General features: G+C 62.2%; 2 protein-coding genes across 4 annotated transcripts; one reads left to right on the top strand and one right to left on the bottom strand.

The window, feature by feature from the left end:
* Positions 1–372: 372 nt before the first annotated feature.
* Positions 373–5,808, top strand: SIRT6 (sirtuin 6). Of its 2 annotated transcripts, none has more exons than XM_053966125.1 (8): positions 373–518; positions 1,672–1,799; positions 2,069–2,251; positions 3,460–3,519; positions 4,092–4,187; positions 4,416–4,496; positions 4,579–4,702; positions 5,393–5,808. In XM_053966125.1, exons 1-8 carry the CDS (start codon positions 453–455, stop codon positions 5,699–5,701), a joined length of 1,047 nt encoding a protein of 348 aa, XP_053822100.1. In that variant the 5' UTR covers positions 373–452; the 3' UTR covers positions 5,702–5,808. The 2 variants fall into 2 exon arrangements, with proteins under 2 accessions (XP_053822100.1, XP_053822098.1); XM_053966123.1 differs by lacking the exon at positions 373–518 and adding an exon at positions 632–728.
* Positions 5,809–6,279: 471 nt separating this feature from the next.
* On the bottom strand, positions 6,280–12,690 carry CREB3L3 (cAMP responsive element binding protein 3 like 3). 2 transcript variants are annotated; one of them, XM_053966087.1, is made up of 10 exons: positions 11,416–12,690; positions 10,460–10,584; positions 10,094–10,349; positions 9,607–9,722; positions 9,222–9,353; positions 9,048–9,154; positions 8,853–8,921; positions 8,686–8,770; positions 7,665–7,761; positions 6,280–6,999 (listed from the first exon to the last, which is right to left on the bottom strand). In XM_053966087.1, exons 1-10 carry the CDS (start codon positions 11,429–11,431, stop codon positions 6,653–6,655), a joined length of 1,350 nt encoding a protein of 449 aa, XP_053822062.1. In that variant the 5' UTR covers positions 11,432–12,690; the 3' UTR covers positions 6,280–6,652. The 2 variants fall into 2 exon arrangements, with proteins under 2 accessions (XP_053822062.1, XP_053822061.1); XM_053966086.1 differs by lacking the exon at positions 11,416–12,690 and adding an exon at positions 10,722–11,072.
* Positions 12,691–12,986: the final 296 nt, after the last annotated feature.

Consider the following 12,986-nt stretch of genomic DNA (forward strand, 5'->3'; position numbering starts at 1 on the left):
GCAGTCCCGGGCAGTGTCTGGGCAGTCCCGGGGCAGTCCCGGGCAGTGTCTGGGCAGTCCCGGGGCAGTGTCCGGGCAGTCCCGGGGCAGTGTCTGGGCAGTCCCGGGCAGTCCCGGGGCAGTCCCGGGCAGTGTCCGGGCAGTCCCGGGCAGTCCCGGGCAGTCCCGGGCAGTGTCCAGGCAGTCCCGGGGCAGTCCCGGGCAGTCCCGGGGCAGTCCCGGGCAGTGTCTGGGCAGTCCCGGGCAGTCCCGGGCAGTCCCGGGGCAGTGTCTGGGCAGTCCCGGGCAGTCCCGGGGCAGTCCCGGGCAGTCCCGGGCAGTCCTGAGGCGCTGTCGGGACCAGCTGAGGGCAGCCCCGCCTTGCCCGGCTCCAAGATGGCGGCGGCGGCCTCGGGGCGTGTCCCGCGGCCCCGGCCCCGCCCGGCTCTTCCGGCCGCGCCGCGGCCGCGCCGATGGCGGTGAATTACGCGGCCGGGCTGTCCCCGTACTCGGACAAGGGCAAGTGCGGCCTCCCCGAGGTGAGCGCGGCACCGCCGGGTGAACCCCCGCCCGCCCGGGGGGAGCCTCCGCCCGCCCGCGGCGCCCCCCGCCCGCCCGGGCCTCCCGCGGGCCCCGCCGCGGCCCGGCGCGTTCCCATGGCAACCGCGGCCTCGGCCCCGCACCGGGGAGGGACCGAGGCCTTTGTGTGTCCCCAGCACATCCCGCGGCTCCCTCCCTGTCCCCCTTCCGTGGGTGCCTGTCCCCAGACACCCCATGGCTCCCTCGTCCCCCTCGTGTCCCCCCCAGGCCGCCCCCAGCTCCCTTCTCGTGCCCCCTCAGTGTCCCCTTCCACGGCCTCCCTGACCCCACCCGCCGGCTCCTTCCTTCTCCCCCCACAGCCCCCCATGGCTCCCTCCGTGTGCCCCCCCGAGCCCCAGCAGTTCTTGGGAAGCCTAAAACGGGGTTTGGGGGGAGCCACAGGGACACTCTGGAGCCTGTCCCGAGCCAAGGGGATGGTGAGGGGACAGGGACACACAGGGTCCTGTCCTGGTCCCTGTCCCCAGGAGATGGGGCTGGAGAAGCATCTCAGGAATTCAATCCCGTGCCCAAACCAGCATCTCGTGTCCCCACCTCCACTGCTCCCATGTCCCTCGCTGTCCCTCGGCCCTGCCCTGTCCCCAGAGCTGGTGGCACTGCTGGTGACAGCTGGGGCTGAGCACATGTGGGGCAGCCCCGGGTCGCTCCTGGAGCCCAGCCTGGGCCAGCTGCCTGTCAGAGCAACAAACTCCCTGTGGATGTTGGATGTTCCCAGCCCTGGCCCTGCACGGAGATGCTCCAGACGATGTGGAGTCTCTGCTATTAAATGTTTCTGTCCTTAAGGAACACAAAATCATTAATGGATAAGGAAGAATTGGGGCTTCTAGAATCAAGGAATCCCAGAATAGTTTGGGTTGAAAGGACCTGAAGGATCATCCAGTGCCAGCCCTACCATGGCAGGGACACCTTCCACTATCCCAGGTTGCCCCAAGCCCTGTCCAGCCTGGCCTTGGACATTCCAGGGATCCAGGGGCAGCCCCAGCTGCTCTGGGAAATCCATTCCAGAGCCTGCCCACCCGCACAGGGAAGGATTCCTTCCCCATGCAATCCATGCCCACATCTCTCCATCCCACGCTGGTTTGTGTCTTTTCCCAGATTTTTGACCCTCCGGAGGAGCTGGAGCGGAAGGTGCAGGAGCTGGCAGAGCTGATCCGGAGCTCCTCCCATGTGGTGTTCCACACGGGGGCAGGGATCAGCACGGCCTCGGGCATCCCTGACTTCAGGTAAGTCCGAGGGCAGGGCTGGGAGGGTGGCGCCTCCTCCAAGTCCATCTTCCTTCATGGAAAGCTCTGATTTAACCCACACCTGCCCCATCCCTGCTGTCCACCCTGGATCCAGCTGCAAACATCATTTTCCCTCTTGCACGTCTCAGCTGTTGCCACAGAACCCCCACAATTGTTTGCATCAAGCCCCAGAATCCTGCTGATCCGTGAGCTCTGCTCCCATGGATGGGACACCTGGAGCCTGAGCTCTGCCTTCCTGCTCTTTCCAGGGGCCCCAATGGTGTCTGGACTATGGAAGAGAAAGGGCTCTCCCCAAAATTCGACACCACCTTCGAGAATGCCAGGCCCTCCAAGACTCACATGGCGCTGCTGGGGCTGCAGAGAGTGGGAATCCTGAAATTCCTGGTCAGCCAGAACGTGGACGGCCTGCACGTGCGGTCGGGATTCCCACGGTACTTTCCCAGCCCCACACAGGGGGTTTCATTCCCAAGGAATCTCTGCCCTGTCTGATACAGGGAGTGGAAGCTGGAAGGGATAAACCAGCTGGAATTTAGAGGAGAGAAGTTCTGGTGCTGATCCAGAGGGTCATGGGATGAAATCAGCCTTGGTTATTGCTGTCTAGAAATGCTTCCAGGTGCTGTTTGTGCACAGGAAAAACAGATTATGGAATCATGAAATCCCAGAATGGGTTGGGAGGGACCTTAAAGCCCATCTCATTCTCTTGTGCAGGGCTGGGGGCGGAACTCAGTGATCCTTGTGGATCCCTTCCAGCTCAGGATATTTCTGTGATCCCTGGGAACAGTCAGGGCCAGGCTGGATGGGGTTTGCAGCAGCCTGGGACAGTGGGGGGCGTCCCTGCCCATGGCAGGGGGTTGATCTTTCAAGGGTCTTTCCAACCCAACTCATTCTGTGATTTCACGAGTCAGGATGTGACTGAGGAGCATCCATGTGTCCTTGGAGAAGGTGCCTCTCACAAACACCTTCAGCCAGAGCTGCCTCCAGGGCATTTCCTGTCATTACAAGCCCCAAGTCCTGGGTCCTGCTCCCGGCCCGTGTTTGTCTGTTTAATCTAAACAACCATGGGAAAAGCAGTAGGGAATGATGACAGAATTCCATGGTGCTCCCACAGCCTGGAGCCACTGGCTGCTGTTCAGTTCAGCCCAGCTCTGCCTCCCAAATGAAACCTGTGCTTGAGTAAGCTGAACTGGGGCCAAACTGGGGGAAATCAAGTCAGTCCTGTCTCACGCAGCCTGGAGGAAGTTCCCAGCGAGCGTGGGGCTCTGAGGAAAATAGGGAGAGCACAGCCTTATTTTCCTCTGGCTTCTGCTCTGAGCCTGAGGGGAATTTTAGGAAAAACAGGTGTCAGAGGGCTGGAACAGCACAGGGACAGACAGGAATGTTGGGTGCTGGAAAAGCAAAGATCTGGGTGCTCCCAGGAGCAGAGATCTGAGTGGATCAGGAGCTGCAATCAGTGCTGCAGATGGAAACATTAAAATTAAAAGGCCAGGACCTGCTGTCCCTTCCTAAGTCCCTGTTGGGGGATGGACCCATCACTTGGCAGAGCTGGAATGCAGGGAAGCCCTTGAGGTTGCTGGGAGGAGGTGGGGTCCCCCCAGGGCTCCCCACCCTTCCCCAGCTCACCTGTGCCTTTCTCCCACAGGGACAAGTTGGCCGAGCTCCACGGGAACATGTTTGTGGAAGAGTGCGTGAAATGCGGGAAGTACGTGAGCCCTGGGGGGGCTTGGCTGGGATCTCCATCCCAGAGGGAAGCTGGGCTGGGATTCCCATCCCAGGATGGGGGCTTGGCTGGGATTTCCATCCCGGGATGGGGGCTTGGCTGGGATGTCCATCCTAGAGGGAAACTGGGCTGGGATCTCCATCCCAGGAGGAAGCTGGGATTGGATTCCCATCCCAGGGGGCAGCTGGGCTGGGATTCCCATCCCAGGGGGAAGCTGGGCTGGGATCTCCATCCTAGGGGAAGCTGGGCTGGGATTCCCATCCCAGGGGGAAACTGGGCTGGGATCTCCATCCCAGGGGGAAGCTGGGCTGGGATTCCCATCCCAGGGGGAAGCTGGGCTGGGATCTCCATCCCAGGGGGAAGCTGGGCTGGGATTCCCATCCCAGGGGGAAGCTGGGCTGGGATCTCCATCCCAGGGGGAAGCTGGGCTGGGATCTCCATCCCAGGGGGAAGCTGGGCTGGGATTCCCATCCCAGAGGGAAGCTGGGCTGGGATTCCCATCCCAGGCTGTGTTGGGCTCTCCAGCCCCTCGCTGAGCAGCTCTCTCTCCGCAGGCAGTACGTGCGCGACGCCGTCGTGGGCAGCATGGGGCTCAAGCCCACCGGCCGCCTCTGCAGCGTCACCAAGGCCCGGGGGCTGCGGGCCTGCAGGTAGGGATCCCTCCTGGGATGTGGGATGGGGGATGACCCAACAGCCCCTCAGATTTGGGAGAAGCAGCCCAAGGTGCAGGAAGATCTCTCTGGGTGCTCTGCATCCCTTCACAGTGTGGGGACAGGGAGGGTGGGGCAGGCTCTGGTTGTCCCCTCTGCCAGGGCAGCTCTGCTGCCTGTTCTCCTGCCTTTCCAGGGAAAACCATGCTCCCTGTGTGTGTTTTCCAGAGGGAAGTTACGAGACACTATTCTGGATTGGGAAGATTCCCTGCCCGACCGTGACCTGACGCTGGCAGATGAAGCCTGCAGGTACTGACACCCTGCTCAGGAGGGGAACAGCCCCTTCCCACCCATCCATGCCCTGATTCTGGATTTCTCCTCCTCCCTGCAGGAAAGCTGATCTCTCCGTCACCCTGGGGACCTCTCTGCAGATCAAACCCAGCGGGAACCTCCCGTTGATCACCAAGAAGAGAGGAGGGAAGTTGGTCATTGTCAACCTCCAGGCAACCAAACACGTGAGTGAGCGTCCTGCAGCTCTGCTCTGCTCCTTTCCCCTCCTGTCCCCTGTTCCAGGCCCATCCCAAGTTTGTCCCTGCACGTTGTCCCCTCCCAGGTGGCCTCTTAGCAGTCAAACAGGCTGGGAGTCCTGGGTTGGAGGGTTTAAACCTGCAACTCCTGCTAAACACGTAGAGATGGCAGGTAAATATTAGAATCGTGGAAAGGGTTGGGTTGGAAGGAACCGTAAAGCTCATCTTGTTCCCTCTCCCATGGGCTGGGACACCTTCCACTGTCCCAGGCTGCTCCAAGCCCTGTCCAAGCTAGTCTTAGGAGCAGAGTAAAAGCTCAGCCTGGAGCCTGCTGTGTCCTCTCAGGGTTTACAGCCCGATGGAAGGGCCACACACACGGAGTCTGTGGAGGGCGTGCTCGGTTCCTGCTCGGTTCCTGCTCAGACGTTGGTGCCCCAATTGTCCAAAGTCTTTAATACCCAGAGCTGGGAGTTCCTGGGATGTCACCAGAGCTCCCTTGTGCCTGTCACACTCTGTCCCTGCTCTGTCCCTGTGTCCCCATCCCCAGGTGTGGCTCCAGCCCACGCCGCAGCAGAGCCCCAGGGCCAGCTCATGTCCCACTGGGAATGACACACGGGGGACATCGCCGTGTCCCTGGGAGGGGCCCTTTGTCCCCTGAGCCGTGTCCCTGCTGTCCAGGACCGCCAGGCCGACCTGCGCATCCACGGCTACGTCGACGAGGTGATGACCAAGCTGATGAAGCACCTGGGGCTGGAGGTGCCCGAGTGGACAGGGCCGGTGGTGGTGGAGAGCTCCGAGCTGGCCAAGGGCGAGCAGCTGCAGGGGAGGCTGAAGGAGGAGCCCCTGGGCCAGCACAACGGCACGGGAGCGCCGTGTGCCGGGAACGCGCCGCTGGAGCGCCGTGATGGGCTCAAGCAGGAGTGTCCCAGCCCGGACACGGGGCCAACGCCGGTGAAGAAGATGAAGGTGGAGCCTCTCCTCACCTGACCTGGACTGTCCCTGTCTCACCTGGGCTGCTTTTCCTACCGACTTTTTTTTATACCCTTAAATATTGTCCCTTTTTTTATGTCAGTATTAAACATACTTGAATTGTGGCTCACGGAGCAGCTGTACCCACAGGCCTAGGGAGGGCCTTGCATAGAGAAATTCTTCCTTGTGAGGGTGGTGAGGCCCTGGAATGGAATTCCCAGAGAAGCTGTGGCTGCCCCTGGACCCCTGGAAGTGTCCAAGGCCAGATTGGAGCATCCTGGGACAGAGCAAGGTGTCCCTGCCATGGCAGGGGTGTCACTGGGTGAGCTTTAAGGTCCCTTCCAACCCAAATCATTCCATGACTCTAATTCCACATCACTTGGTCATGGAAGGGGACTGGTGCTGGCTGCATCCCAGTTGGACTCAGGGCTGGGAGCTGTGGGAGGGTGCCCTGGCCCCCGCTCCAGGTTGGGCATGGCCGTGTGTCCCCCCTCTCCTGGGCCCCTCATGGCAGCTGGGCTTGAGGTCCCCCTGGCCCAGGGCTCCTTGAAACCTTGTGGATCAACCCCTCTTAAACTACAGCAGGCGGATTTTTTTTCCAAAATATCTTATATTTAGAGATGAAAATAAAATTCTAAAACCAAAAACCAAAACAAAACCAAGAGTAAAACCAACCAGTTGCACCATCAGCAGCCAACCAGGCCAGGGCCTCTCCTGCTTCCTCAGCCCCATCCTGAGTGACCCCAGGTCCCTTCCACAACTCCCACTGTGCCAGGGGGGCAGGAGCAGCCCCTTCCCTCCCAGTAAGGCCAGTGGGAACCGGTCTCCTCTTCCCAGTTCACAGAATCCAAGCAAAGCCAAGCAGGTCCAGCATCCGGAGGCAGATCCCGGAGGGGTCCCCCCGAGGGCGTGTCCTGTAGGGGACGAGGTGCTGTCACCCCATGGCACCCCCGTGCTCCCTGCTCTGCCCTAAAGCTCCTCCGCCGGCTCCAGCACCGCGGGCCGGCCATGCCCGGGCTCGGACCACGCCAGGGATGCCAGCCCCGGGTGTGGCACAGAGCCATCCCCTGGCACAGCATCGGCGTGGTCCCCGTCCTCGTGGCTCAGCCCCTCGGTGGCCGAGGCCCGTGTGTTGTTCTGGAGGGACCCTTTGTCCGGGAGTGCTGGGAACGTGCCCTGGAAAGCCTCGTGCAGGGTCTGGGGGGTCTCCTGCAGGGGCTCCGACCACAGCGGCTCCGGGGGCTTCTCATCCCCGGCCTGGGGCTGGCTGTGAACCACGCGGGAGGCGGCGGCGTTGTGCAGGGACCTGGAGAAAACTGAGCCCCACGGAGGGTCAGGGCCTGGGGCTGGGCCCTGAGGGTCTCTCACAGCTCTGGCTCAGCCCAGCACAGCCCAGCTCAGCCTGGCACAGCCCCAGTGCAACTCAGCACAGCCCAGCTCAGCCCAAGCACAGCCCAGCACAGTCCTGGCACAGCCCAGCTCAGCCCAGCTCAGCCCAGCTCAGCCCAAGCACAGCCCAGCTCAGCCCAGCTCAGCCCAAGCACAGCCCAGCACAGTCCTGGCACAGCTCAGCACAGCCCAGCTCAGCCCAGCTCAGTCCTGGCACAGCCCAGCTCAGCCCAGCTCAGCCTGGCACAGCTCAGCACAGCCCAGCTCAGCCCAGCTCAGCCCCAGCACAGCTCAGCACAGTCCAGCTCTGCCCCAGCACAGCCCAGCACAGCCCAGCACAGCCCAGCTCAGTCCTGGCACAGCTCAGCACAGCCTAGCTCAGCCCAGCTCAGCCTGGCACAGCTCAGCACAGCCCAGCTCAGCCCAGCTCAGCCTGGCACAGCTCAGCACAGCCCAGCTCAGCCCAGCTCAGTCCTGGCACAGCCCAGCACAGCCCAGCTCAGCCCAAGCACAGCCCAGCACAGCCCAGCACAGCCCAGCTCAGTCCTGGCACAGCCCAGCACAGCCCAGCACAGCCCAGCTCAGCTCTCACCTCGCACTGGCCTGAAGTCGCCGTTTGCCTCGGCCTTGCTGGAGGCGAAGGGGCTGATGGAGGGGAAGACAATGAGGGTGAAGGAGAGCAGCAGGACCTGAGGACAGAAGGGACATCACTGGGCACAGCAGAGGAGAGGAACCAGAGCTGGGTCACAGCTTGTGGCAGACCCAGGAGTGCATCTATTCCTCCATCCCTCCCTTCTGCTTCATGTCCTACCAGTGCACCTCCATCCATCCATCCATCCATCCATCCATCCATCCATCCATCCATCCATCCATCATCCATCCATCCATCATCCATCCATCCATCATCCATCCATCATCCATCCATCCATCATCCATCCATCCATCCATCCATCCATCCATCCATCCATCCATCCATCCATCATCCATCCATCATCCATCCATCCATCATCATCCATCCATCCATCCATCCATCCATCCATCCATCCATCATCCATCCATCATCCATCCATCCATCCATCCATCCATCCATCATCCATCCATCATCCATCCATCCATCCATCCATCCATCCATCCATCCATCCATCATCCATCCATCATCCATCCATCCATCCATCCATCATCCATCCATCCCTCATCCATCCATCCATCCATCATCCATCCATCCATCCATCATCCATCCATCATCCATCCATCCATCATCCATCCATCCATCCATCCATCCATCCATCCATCCATCATCCATCCATCATCCATCCATCCATCCATCCATCCATCCATCATCCATCCATCCATCCATCCATCATCCATCCATCCATCATCCATCCATCCATCCATCATCCATCCATCATCCATCCATCATCCATCCATCCATCCATCATCCATCCATCCATCAATCCATCCATCATCCATCCATCCATCCATCCATCCATCCATCATCCATCCATCATCCATCCATCCATCCATCCATCCATCCATCCATCCATCCATCCATCCATCCCTCCATCCCTCCCAGCCCATCTCCACAGCTCCCAGCGTTTGGAGGCCCCACGCACCGCCAGGCAGGTCCCTGTCTGCGCTGCCTTGTTGCTCGACTGAACCACCATGGCCTGGAGCTTCTTCAGCTGCTCCAGGAGAGATCTGGGAACAGGGAGAGCCCATGAGCCTCCATGCCAACATTTCCCACCCCACCTTGTCCCCATCCTGCCCTGGGAACACCTACGAGTTCTGCTTCTCCAGGTGCAGGACCTTCCTCTGCAGCTCCTGGTTCTGGGCCGTGCACGCCAACATCCTGGGACAGGGAGAGCAGCATGGGGTCAGGGGACAGCTGGGGGGGCTGGCAAGGCACAGAGTGCCCAGGGTGCCACCCTGGGGGTTGGTGTGTCACCGTGCCCAGGTGAGGGGCTGGGCTCTGTACCTGCTCTCCAGCCCATCGATGTATTCCTTCTTCTTCTTGCGGCTCTCCTGAGCCGACTGCTTGTTCCGGATCTTCCTCCGGATCTTCTTCAGCACCCGCTCCTCGTACTGGGGGAGACACGGGGGGTCAGGGCCACCAGGGCTCCACACCCCTCCCAGGCGTCCTGGCACCCACCTTGGTGAGGGGCAGCTGCGTGGGCAGGGTCACCCCCTCCTTCAACAGCAGCTTCTTCTCATCCTCTGTCAGCACCAGCTCCTGGAAGTGGCCCTGGCTCGGCCGGAGCAGGGAGCCAGGAGCCTGTGGCTGCTGTGGGAACATGGAATGGTGACACCTTTGGGTGGGGGTCACCCCCCCACCTGGCCCCAAGGACCCTGGCTGGGACCATGGTGAAGGTGCCTTGGGCCAGGAAGGGACAGGGATCATAGACAAGGACCAGGAAGGGGACGGGAACAAGTGTGGGGATGGGGAGGGATAGGGATGGGAATGGGGGATGATCAGGGTCCAGGAAGGGACAGGGCTGGGGACAGGGAGTGTTGGGGACACAGGGACAGGGACTCACATTGTCAGAGCTGCCCGAGAGCAGCAGGTCCTTGACAGTGAGGGCACAGGATGCAGGTGGGGGAACCACGGGCAGGTCCTGGCTCTCCTCCAGGAAGAACCCAGGGTGCCACGTGTCTGGGTGAGGGCAGAGCAGAGCTGTCAGCAGTGCTGTGTCCCCACTGTCCCCAGTGTCCCCACTGCAGGACCCTCTCCCAGCCATGGCCCCACAACCAGGGTAACTTGCTGCCCAGTCCAGTGCCCCTGTCCCCCCAAACTGTCCCTCTGGTCCTGCCCTAGTCCCCCCCCCGACACCAGTCTGCCCAGTTCACCCCAGTTCCCAAGCTCTCCACTCTCCTCCCTAGCCCACCAGACCTCCCAGTTCTTTCCAGTTTCCTCCAGCTCCCTTAATTTCCTCACAGTCCCCCACCTCCCCCACTTCCCTCAGCTCCCCAGTGCCCCCAGTCCCTCCAGTGCCCCCAGCCTGGTCCTTTCCCAGTGTGGCTCACCCAGGTCGATGGAGACCTCGGGCTGCAGGACCCCAGACCCTGCCGGGAGGGGCTGGGCCTGGCAGGGGTCGGTGTAGGGGTACGGGACCTCTCGGGGACCCCCGTCACAGCTCCGGGGGGGGCTGTCGTGCTGGTCAGAGGGGGGGTCCTCGGACACCCCGCTGTCGCTGGTGGCCGGGGACCAGCTGGGCGAGTCCGACACCGAGTCCCCGGAGCCCAGCACGGAGCTCAGGAAGTCCTTGCTGTCCGGGGCACGCTGTGGGGACACGGCACCGTCACCAGGAGCACCCATCCCCCGGGCTGTGACATCCCAGAGCTGTCACCCAGCAGGGCCGAGGTGGGGCGGGGCCCGGGCCCGGCGCTCACCCTGTCCTGGGGCCAGGCTCCCGGCGGCGTCCCCAGCTCCACCTCGCGCAGGATCCCATCCTGGAGGTCGAAGAGGAGATCCAGCAGGTCCAGGCTCTCGAGGCTGTCCGTGCTGGAGGCCATGGCTGTGGGGTGGCAGGGTCATTGCCCAGCCCAGGCCCCCTGGTACCCCCCAGAGCCACCCCCACACGAGCTGCACGGCCCCGGGGACACCCCGAGTCGTGGGGCAGCTGGGAGGGGGCAGGGGCATGTTGGGATTCACCTGGAAAAGCCCTACAGGTGTGGGACAGGATGTGGGGGCTCCAGGCATGGCAGTACCCCATCTCCTTCCAGCAGCTGAAGTTCCCAAATCCTCCAGTTTTCCACCCAGAGCTGCCCAGCCAGGGGGTTCCCTCCTGGAGGTGACCGTGCTGGAAGGGCTGGTTAATAATCCTGGGTGGCAAGTGGAGGGGAGGGGACTGCGGCCACTGGTCACCCCAGGGAGGGGACTCAGTCCCTTACTGCTACCCGAGGCACTGCTTGAGACCCTGGACTCAGAGCCACTGGGCCAGCTGACCACTAGCCCAACTGGCCCAATCAGCCACCTGACATCCCAACTACCCGACCAGCTGCCCCACTGACCAACTGGTTGACCAGTCAGTTAATGAATTGATCAAGAGACAGACCAAATGGTCAACCTGTTGGCCAAGTGACCAATGGGTGGACTGCCCGAACAACCAGCCCACTGACCAATGGACTGACCAGTCAGCTCTCTGCCTGATTGACCAACCAACCCACCACCCACCCAACTGACTCAAATGTCCTCCAAGCCAGCTGGGGACAGTTGTCATTACTTGACATTTGTCTGGCCAAGGTGGGCACGGGGCTTTATTGCACCCTGTCCTTCACCCTCAGTCCTCTCAGAGAATCCTGATTTCCCCGTGGGGTCTCATTGAGCGGTGACAGCCAGGACATACCTGAGGGAGATGCCATAGATTGTCCTCTCAGCCCTCTCTGAGCACAGGGGAGCGCGGTGGACAACAAGCCCGGCCTTCACCCTCCTCCTCTTCCTCCTTCTTTATGATTCCCTGGCCCGAATGGCAAAGTTTAAACTCCAACTGCACAGAAATAATATCCCAGATTGCAAAATTGTCCCAGCCCTGATTGGGGCCGTCAGAGTGAGATGGCAGGGCCACCCCAGGGCTGGACCCGTAACTCATTAGCCAAATGTTTTTGTGCTCCTCTGCCAAGCGGGGCAGGAGGGGCCGGGGCTGCCGGGCGAAGTCCAGGTGCTATAATTGTCCATGAACCTTCACCCAATTTGGGGACAGTTTCCCTTTTTTCAGACGTCTCGGCATTAATCACGTTCGATGCGTGCTGAGGGCAATATCCGGGGACGTTTGCTTGGGCTCTACCACTTATGGCTTATCCAAAAAAACCTTGGTGGCCGGTGGTTCTCCCTGGACAGAGAACATTGACAAGGGATGGAGGGACAGGAAACAAGCAATGCCTTCCCATGGACACAGGGCAGGGATGGATGGGATTTTGGGAAGGAATTCCTGGCTGGGAGGGTGGTCAGGCCCTGGCACAGGTGCCCAGAGCAGCTGGGGCTGTCCCTGGATCCCTGGCAGTGCCCAAGGCCAGGCTGGATGGGGCTTTGGAGCACCCTGGGACAGTGGGAGGTGTCCCTGCCATGGCAGGGGTGGAATGGGATGTGTTTAAAATCCATCCCCACCCAATCCTGGGATTCCACGAGTCTCTCATGGCTGTCTCGGGCCAAACTTTCATCCCCCAGCAGTGAGGGGCACCAGCACAACTCCAGCACCTGCGTCCCCTCAGTGACTCCCAGCCCAGCGGATCCCGGGCACAGGGAAGGGACAGAGCTGACTAAGGCTCCGTGTGGCCCAGGCGTGGCGCGGGGACAAGGCCACGGCCCCTTATCGGCCGCCCCACGGCCTCTGCCCGAGCAGGCGGCGGCTGCTCCCCGCTTTATGGCCCCGCCGGGAGCGGCCAAAGGGCGCCCGCCCGGTGCCGCCAGCCGGGGCCGCTCGGGGCCCCTCATGAGGACCCTCGGGGGTCCCGGCGCCTGGGATGGGGCATGGAACGGGATGAGCAGAACAGGTGGGGTCTGAGGGGCTGCTGCCCGTTGCCGGGTCGCTAATTAGCGATTATTTAATTAACGCTCCGTCCACACAGCCGGAGCCCCCCGGTGCCCCTCGGGCGGGGAACCTCCGCCACGGCCGCCACCTCCTTCTCCCCCTCAGCGAGATCTCGCGAGACTTCGCCCCGCCGCGCGCTCTTCTCCGCGCTCTTAGGCCCCGCCCCTTGCGCCTGTACGGGGCCCCGCCCACCCGGGCCTTCCGCCCCCACCTCTCGGAGCCCCCGGTCCCGCCCCACGGAGCTCCCGGTCCCGCCTCCATAGGCCCCGCCCCTCGACCCCGCCCCGGTACCGGCCCCGGCCCCGCCCCCAGGCTCGGCCCCGCCCTCGATAGGCCCGTCCGGGCCGCGGCCCCGCCCCCGATTGGCCCGCGCTGGCCCCGCCCCGGCC

The sequence above is a fragment of the Vidua chalybeata genome, chromosome 27 (genome assembly GCF_026979565.1).
Source record: "Vidua chalybeata isolate OUT-0048 chromosome 27, bVidCha1 merged haplotype, whole genome shotgun sequence".
NCBI classification, from domain to species: domain Eukaryota; kingdom Metazoa; phylum Chordata; class Aves; order Passeriformes; family Viduidae; genus Vidua; species Vidua chalybeata.

Coding starts and splice junctions, on each gene's coding strand:
- SIRT6 (XM_053966123.1), top strand. CDS start 636: ATGGCAACCGCGGCCTCGGCCCCGCACCGGGGAGGGACCGAGGCCTTT. Junction 729..1,671: donor TCCCTCCCTGTCCCCCTTCC/GTGGGTGCCTGT, acceptor GTCTTTTCCCAG/ATTTTTGACCCTCCGGAGGA. Junction 4,188..4,415: donor CGGGGGCTGCGGGCCTGCAG/GTAGGGATCCCT, acceptor TGTGTTTTCCAG/AGGGAAGTTACGAGACACTA.
- CREB3L3 (XM_053966086.1), bottom strand. CDS start 10,782: ATGGGGTACTGCCATGCCTGGAGCCCCCACATCCTGTCCCACACCTGT. Junction 10,585..10,721: donor CACCTGTAGGGCTTTTCCAG/GTGAATCCCAAC, acceptor GCCACCCCACAG/CCATGGCCTCCAGCACGGAC. Junction 9,723..10,093: donor CGAGGTCTCCATCGACCTGG/GTGAGCCACACT, acceptor GCCCTCACCCAG/ACACGTGGCACCCTGGGTTC.